We start from the raw sequence: 8,597 nt of genomic DNA on the forward strand, positions 1-8,597 counted from the left end.
CATTTAAGCTCCATGATGATATGCAGAATGTTTTATGTATAACCCAGCATTAAGTGCTGAAGCTAGCTAAAACATTCGCATTTTCTGTAATATGAGATGTTAGTTATACCAAGTTTTTCAGCGTACATACTTTCTATAAAGATAGGGCTCACCTCTACCATCACCATCCTCATCACTATTTAATCATTGATCACTACTAATAATTATTAAAACAATAACTATAATAAAGCTAATGATTGTGATATGGTAAGGATAATAATAAAAATGATAGATATATGATACAGTACAGGTCTATGCAAACACACGTACATGAATCATACAGTACTCACGAGAATTGTCCGGAGGCAACGATGGCGCCCTCAGGGCCGTCAGGTGAGCCGGACTCCGAGGCGGTGATGCCATCGCCGGTCTCGATGTCAAAGTTGTACCTGCCGTCGTCCTCTTGGACTCGTTCGTCCCTCAGGATGGGCACGACCTCAGCTGCCCTAAGTACTCCCCTTGTGGAGGGGTCCGGAAGAGAATAGCCATTCTCGGGGGCCGCGGCGGCCACAGCAGTGAGGGCGAAGAGAATTGCCTGTTGAAAAGCAAAGATAAGGACATGGTGATTGTATACGAAGTACCACCTTAAGATGCAAGTGACTCCTTTTGATGTATTTGCAAGCAGGTTACGTAGTATATATGACATTTAGTTCATAATAACTTCAGGGAGTCAGACACCTACAAACTTCATGACGATCAGAGGAGCAGTGAACTGATAATCCAGTCATGGAGCTGAGATCCTTATATACCGAGGGAAAAGCTGCCCTTGAATAGTCTCACCTTTGCCTTCACCTCGTAAGATGCTGCTCTTCATAGTCACGTTCTGTGAATCTTCCAGTTTTCCTTTAAGAAATTTCAAACAAGATTCTCAGAGTGTAATAAGAAAGCTCATAAAACTAAATAAGGTGGAAATTTGCAAATTTGGTTAGTGAAAATTTTAAGTTATTCAGCCTTTTTGAAATATGTGTAATTATTGATTATATTACAAAACACACACCCCACATACACACACACCCCACACAGACGAAAAAAAAATTATGTTATTTTTTATATATATATATATATATATATGTGTGGGGGGGTGTAGTGTATATATTATATTATATATTATATAAAATATAATAATATATATATATATATATATACATATATTTTCATATTTTCGGTTATTTTGTTATTAAATATATTATATTATATATAAAATATATATATATTTTATTTATATTATATATATTTTATATATATAAATTAATGTTTTCTAACATTACTTTATATTTATGGCAAATTCATTACATTAGAATGGGAATATACTATTCAAATAATAAATTAACAAACAGAAAATGGAGAACATCACTGGTGAACTTGTGATTTCTAACACACTCCCGGCCTTGGTGTAATCAAAGGTGTCACACGAGCTAAAGAGAACCCACACATCGTGGTTTAAATAACAATTCATTATGCAAGTGAATAATATTAATACCTTAATACATAATAACTCATATAACAAATAAATCGAATATTTAATTCACATCTTTAAAATACGATAATTTGCTTTAGTGGTATAGCAAATATCAATTTAAAAGAAAAACTTTTTTTACCAAAAATCATACATATAATATAAGAAATATATAGAAATAATTCTTATTCTTTGCATCTGTTTTGCAAGCATGGGAATCACCAATTTCCTCTCCATATCTCCCCCCTATCACATTTCATGAGGAACATTAGAGAATATATATATAAACATATTACCCCACCACAATATATAATATATATTATGTATTATAATAATATATATACATATATATAATCTATATGTGTGTGTGTGTGTGTGTGTGTGTGTGTTTATGTGTGTGCGTGTGTGTGTGTGTTAATGTGTGTGTGTGAGTGTGTGTGAATGTGTGCATATACACACACACACATTTATACGTACGCGCACACACACACACACACACACCACACCACACACCACAGCACCCACACACACACCACACACACACACGCACACACACACACACACACAATATATATTTAGTATATATTCTGTTCGCTGCAGGACAAACCCCCCACCAATTCTTTTACTGTTTATCACCTCATTTCCTAGATATATTGGGTGGTAGTTTGACGTCATCTTAGCTATTGTTCTGGCGAGATGCCTCAGCGGAACAATGAGTTGGCACTACAGCTTGTGCAGACCAGACTCCCTCCCTAGCATCAGGCAAGGTCCAGTTCAGGATCTTGAGCACTGGACCTGTGAGGCGAGCGTGTGTGCGTTTGTAGGTGGGCGTCTGTACGGTCAATATTTTTATGTTTATAAATATATGTGTAGATGGGTGTGAGTGACAAAGAGAAAGAGTGAGGAAGACGAGAATGGGGGAGGAAATGAGGGAGAGAGGAAGGAAGAGAGAGAGAAAGAGACAGAGAGCGTGTGTATTGTATTCGTATGTACGTGTCCGCATGGATATATATTGATATAAAGGTAATGAGATGAATGGCAAGATAAAGGTTTGCGTTCTTTACTAATAGCAAGCTCTATACAGTCAATAAATTATGTCTACGAAACAGGTTCTTCTATCATTTTCGTTGTCTACTGCGGCCTCTGGTAGAGCTGGGAAGGCGCGTCTCTGGTCGAAGCGGCGGCAAGAGCGTCTTCCTCAGCTGCCTTTTCGATCTGCCTGAGCACGAACTCGGGAATCTCATGAGGGAATTCGGGAGCCACTGGCAGGTGGTCACCCTCGGGCTGGAAGCCGTCCTCGTTAGCGACGTATGTGACCTCGATCAGGCTACCGTCGGGAGCAGTGTAACTGTGAAGGAAAGCATGAAGTTTGTAAGCTAAATGTATCTACTCATACTAAGCTCCATAGATGACTAGTGCAGAATGATTTTACTGTTATAATGCCAGCATTAAGTGACTGAAGCTAGCAGTAAACATTCGCCATATACTGTTAATATGAGCATTGATTTAGTTCATACCAATGGTTTTATCAGCGTAACATTACATTTTCTTATAAAGATAGAGCTCACCTCTACCATCACCATCATCACTGTTTAATCATTGATCACTACTAATAATTATTAAAACAATAACTATAGTAAAGCTAATGACGACTGTGATAATGGTAAGGATAATAATAAAAATGATAGATATATGATACAGTACAGGTCTATGCAAACACACGTACATGAATCATACAGTACTCACGAGAATTGTCCGGAGGCAACGATGGCGCCCTCAGGGCCGTCAGGTGAGCCGGACTCCGAGGCGGTGATGCCATCGCCGGTCTCGATGTCAAAGTTGTACCTGCCGTCGTCCTCTTGGACTCGTTCGTCCCTCAGGATGGGCACGACCTCAGCTGCCCTAAGTACTCCCCTTGTGGAGGGTTCCGGAAGAGAATAGCCATTCTCGGGGGCCGCGGCGGCCACAGCAGTGAGGGCGAAGAGAATTGCCTGTTGAAAAGCAAAGATAAGGACATGGTGATTGTATACGAAGTACCACCTTAAGATGCAAGTGACTCCTTTTGATGTATTTGCAAGCAGGTTACGTAGTATATATGACATTGTAGTTCATAATAACTTCAGGGAGTCAGACACCTACAAACTTCATGACGATCAGAGGAGCAGTGAACTGATAATCCAGTCATGGAGCTGAGATCCTTATATACCGAGGGAAAAGCCTCCCCCTTTGAATAGTCTCACCTTTGCCTTCACCTCGTAAGATGCTGCTCTTCATAGTCACGTTCTGTGAATCTTCCAGTTTTCCTTTAAGAAATTTCAAACAAGATTCTCAGAGTGTAATAAGAAAGCTCATAAAACTAAATAAGGTGGAAGTTTGCAAATTTGGTTAGTGAAAATGTTTAGTTATTCAGCCTTTTGAAATATGTGTAATTATTGATTATATTACAAACACACACACACACACACAACCACACAACAAAACAAAAAAAAAAAAAACATAAATAAAATAAAAATGTTATTTAATTTTTGGGGGTATTATTATATATATATTATACTATATTATATATATTAATTAATATATTATATTATAATATATATATATCATATATAAAATTGTGTGTGTGTGTGTGTGTGTGTGTGGTTTATGTAAATTATATCTATTTATTATTTTATTATATTATATTATATATATATATATATATATATATATATATATATAAATTAATGTTTTCTAACATTACTTTCATATTTATGGCAAATTCATTACATTAGAACGGGAATATACTATTTAAATAATAAATTAACAAACAAACATAGAAAATGGAGAACATCACTGGTGACCTTGTGATTTCTAACACACTCCCGGCCTTGGTGTAATCAGAGGTGTCACACGAGCGAAAGAGAACCCACACATCGTGGTTTAAATAACAATTCATTATGCAAGTGAATAATATTAATACCTTAATACATAATAACAAATAAATCGAAATTTAATTCACATCTTTAAAATAGGATAATTTGCTTTAGTGGTATAGCAAATATCAATTTAAAAGAAAAACTTCTTTTACCAAAAATCATACATATAATATAAGAAATATATAGAAATAATTCTTATTCTTTGCATCTGTTTTGCAAGCATAGAATCACCAATTTCCTCTTTCATATCTCCCTCTATCACATGTTCATGAGGAACATGTGATTAAAATATATATATATAATATTACACACACACACATATATATATAATATATATTTATATATAAAAATAAATATATATATAAAATATATAAAAATATATATATATATATTATATATATATATAATGTAGGGGTGTGTGTGTGTTTGTGTGAATGTGTGCATATACACACACATACGCGCGCGCACACACACATGCACACACACACAACACACACACACACACACACACACACACACACACACACACACATGCACACACACACACACACACACACACACATGCACACACACACACACACACACACGCACACATATATTTAATATATATTCTGTTCGCTGCAGGACAAACCCCCCTCCAATTCTTTTATTGTTTATCACCTCATTTCCTAGATATATTGGGTGGTAGTTTGACGCATTTTTATTTTCGGGCGAGAGCCTCAGCGGAAAAAATGGTTGGCATACAGCTTGTGCAGCCCAACCCCTCCCTAGCATCAGGCAAGGTCCAGTTCAGGATCTTGAGCACTGGACCTGTGAGGCGAGCGTGTGTGCGTTTGTAGGTGTGCGTCTGTACAGTCTATGCGTCTGTACGGTCAATATTTTTATGTTTATAAAATATATGTGTAGATGGGTGGGGGCAAAAAGAGAAAAGAGTGAGGAAGACGAAAGGGGAGAAAAGGGAGAGAGGAGGAAGGAAGAGAGAGAGAAAAGAAGAGACAGAGAGCGTGTTTTGTTTTTGTATGACGTGTCCGCTGGATATATTTTGATTAAGGAAAGAGATATGCAAAAAAAAAGTTTGCGTTTTTACTAATAGCAAGCTCATCGTAATAAATATGTTAGAAAAGGGTTTTTTATCTTTTTCGTTGTCTACGGGGCCTCTGGTAGAGCTGGGAAGGGCGTCTCTGGTCAAACGGCGGCAAGAGCGTCTTCCTCACTCCCTTTTCGTCGCCTGAGCACGAACTGGGGAATTTCCATGAGGGAATTCGGACCACTGGCAGGTGGTCCCCTCGGGGGGAACCTCCTCGTTGGGAAAGTATTGACCTCGATCAGGCTACCTGGGAGCGTGTAACTGTGAAAGGAAACATGAAGTTTTTAAGTAATGTATCATCTACTAAGCCCATAGATATTAGTGCAGAAAGATTTTACTGTTTATGCCAGCATTAAGTGACGAACTAGCAGTAAACATTTGCCATATACTGTTAAAATGACATTGTTTTGTTCATACCAATGGTTTTTTAGCGTAAATTACATTTTTTAAAGATGGCTCACCTTACCCACCATCCTCATCACTTTTAACATTGTCACTACTAAAAATTTAAAAAAAAAAAAAATAATAAAGCTAATGTTGTGATTGGGAAGGAAAAAAATAAAAATGATGATATATGATACAGAAGGGCTATGCAAACACAGTACATAACTAAAAGTACTCCGAGAATTGTCCGGGGGGCACGATGGGGCCCCGGGCCCTCAGGTGAGCCGGACTCGAGGCGGGGATGCCATCGCCGGGCTCGATGGCAAAGTTTTACCCGCGTCGCCTCTTGGACCCTTCGCCCCCAGATGGGCACGACTCAGCGCCCTAAGTCCTTTTCCCCCTTTTGGAGGGGCCGGAAGAGAATCCATTCCCCGGGGGCCCGGCGGCCCCAAGTGAGGGCGAAGAGAATTGCCTTTTAAAACAAAGATAAGTGGTGTTGTAACGAAGTACCAACCTTTAAAATGCAAGGACTCCTTTTTTAGTATTTCAAGCAGGTTACGTAGTATATATGACATTTTTTAAAAAATTTAAAGGGGGTCGACACCTTTCAAAATTTTATGACGATCAAGGAGCGGAACGAAATCCATCATGGAGCTGAGATCCTTTTATACCGAGGGAAAAGCTGCCCTTGAAAGTCTCACCTTTTGCCTTACCCCGTAAAATCTGCTCTTTGTCACGTTTGTGAATCTTCCCGTTTCCTTTAAGAAATTTAAACAAATTTTCAGATGTTTTAAAAAAGTCATAAAAATAAATAAGGTGGAAGTTTTCAAATTTGGGGTTTGTGAAAAAGTTTTTTATTCGCCCTTTTAAAATGTTAATTTTGATTAATTACAAACACCACACACTCACACCAAACACAAACACACAACCCCCCAACACCACAACACCACACATACACACACGTGTATGGTATTTCGTTTTTTTATAATAATATAATATATAATCTATAAAATATATAATATACATTGTATATTATATATTATTATTATAAATTTTGTGGTGTGTGTGTTGTGTGTGTTGTGTGTGTGTGGTTGGCGGTGTGTGCAGGTTTTTTTATATTTTTATCAAAAATTTATTTAATCAAAAAAATATATTTATTAAAATTTAAATTTTTTTAAATTACTTTCAATTTATGGCAAAATTTATTACATTTAAAAGGGAATATACTATTAAATAAAAAATAAAAAACAAAATAGAAAAAGGGGAACATCCTGGTGCCTTTTGATTTTAACACACTCCCCCGGGCCTGGTGTAACAAGGTGTCACACGGGGAAGAGAACCCACCATCGTGGTTTTAAAAAACAATATTATGCAGTGAAAAATTTAATATTTTAATACATAATAACTCATAAAACAAATAAATCAAAATTTTAATTCACATTTTTAAAAATACGATAATTTCTTTAGGTATGCAAATATAAATTTTTAAAAAAATTTTTTTTTCCCAAAAAAACAAATATAATAAAAGAAATATATAGAAAAAATTTTTTATTCTTTGCATCTGTTTTGCAACATAAAATCACAATTCCCTTTTATCCCCCTCATCACTGTTCATGAGGATTTTCATCATTAGATTCAACAGAAGGCTTATCCATATTTTCAGTCAGAATTACATATTTCAAGATCATAGTCTTTGAATTGTTCTTAAGACGTTTTTTACATTTACACTTATAATTATACCATCTTTCCCTGGGATGACATCCACAATTACACCTAAAGGGTACGGAACGTGGGAAAATTTTTCACCTTTTTTAGCCATACTACCTTTTTTTAATTTACATTTCCCTAAAAAACCCTTCCAGAGGGGGCAAAATTTGAAAATTTCAACTTTCAAATTTTTTAAAATTAAACCTGGGTTTTTCATTAATTTCTCTTTCAAAATACTTTCTACTTAAAAAAAATTTAGCATTCAAACAAATTGTTTTCTAGGAGGAAGGAATGGGATTTTTTGGGTTAAATTTATCTGGTTATTTTCAACTTTTAAAAGGCATCGAATTTATATAAGACTCGATCTCAGGCAGCACTTTTCGATACATACTTGACGTTTTCTCAGCCATTTTCACATTCCTCACCTGTCGATCCCACCACCCACCCCACCAAAGTGAGTGGGGAGGGGGATTAATTATCACCTAGGAGCTAAACACTCTGTAACTGTTCGGAAGCTGCCACAAAGATCCTAGCATTATCAGAATAGAACTTACTAGGCAGACCCTGCGGCCGTTTTTTTTTTAAAAGCAATAGCAGTCATACAAAGACAGGCCCGTTGTTTTGTGTGAAAGGGTCAAAGAGGCACAGGCAAAATATAGACTTTCCTATCAAGCTAGTCAACACAAAACAGCAAAGTCAGCTCCTGTTACACTGAACGGAGGGCCAGGTTTTGTCTAATTCTAGCAAGGAGCTCTTTTGGACACGATCTTGAACATGGTTTAAAATGATCATTCCCTCACGACAGATTTAGCCGGCCTCCTACAACCAATTATCCAAAAATCAGATCTTAATGTTGATACAACTGTTTTTATACCTGCATGTTTGAGAAATTTAAGCTGGAATCTGTTTTTTAAACCTACAAACTATCCGAGCATAGTTTAAAGGGTCCTTTTTCCCAAACCCTGGGGGTTTTTGTCTTAAACTAAAGCCCATTCCAAACGCCTTTTCC

At 36.6% G+C, this 8,597-nt stretch overlaps 1 protein-coding gene and 1 pseudogene across 1 annotated transcript; both read right to left on the reverse strand.

Annotated features, from left to right (window-relative positions):
* Positions 1-730, reverse strand: part of LOC119576876 — a 10,768-nt pseudogene extending 10,038 nt beyond the window's left edge.
* Positions 731-2,539: 1,809 nt separating this feature from the next.
* Positions 2,540-3,670, reverse strand: LOC119576510 (cuticle protein CP14.6-like). The gene is made up of 3 exons (XM_037924195.1): positions 3,635-3,670; positions 3,242-3,486; positions 2,540-2,843 (listed from the first exon to the last, which is right to left on the reverse strand). Exons 1-3 carry the CDS (start codon positions 3,641-3,643, stop codon positions 2,627-2,629), a joined length of 471 nt encoding a protein of 156 aa, XP_037780123.1. The 5' UTR covers positions 3,644-3,670; the 3' UTR covers positions 2,540-2,626.
* Between the last annotated feature and the right edge of the window lie 4,927 nt (positions 3,671-8,597).

The sequence above is a fragment of the Penaeus monodon genome, chromosome 9 (genome assembly GCF_015228065.2).
Source record: "Penaeus monodon isolate SGIC_2016 chromosome 9, NSTDA_Pmon_1, whole genome shotgun sequence".
NCBI lineage: Eukaryota > Metazoa > Arthropoda > Malacostraca > Decapoda > Penaeidae > Penaeus > Penaeus monodon.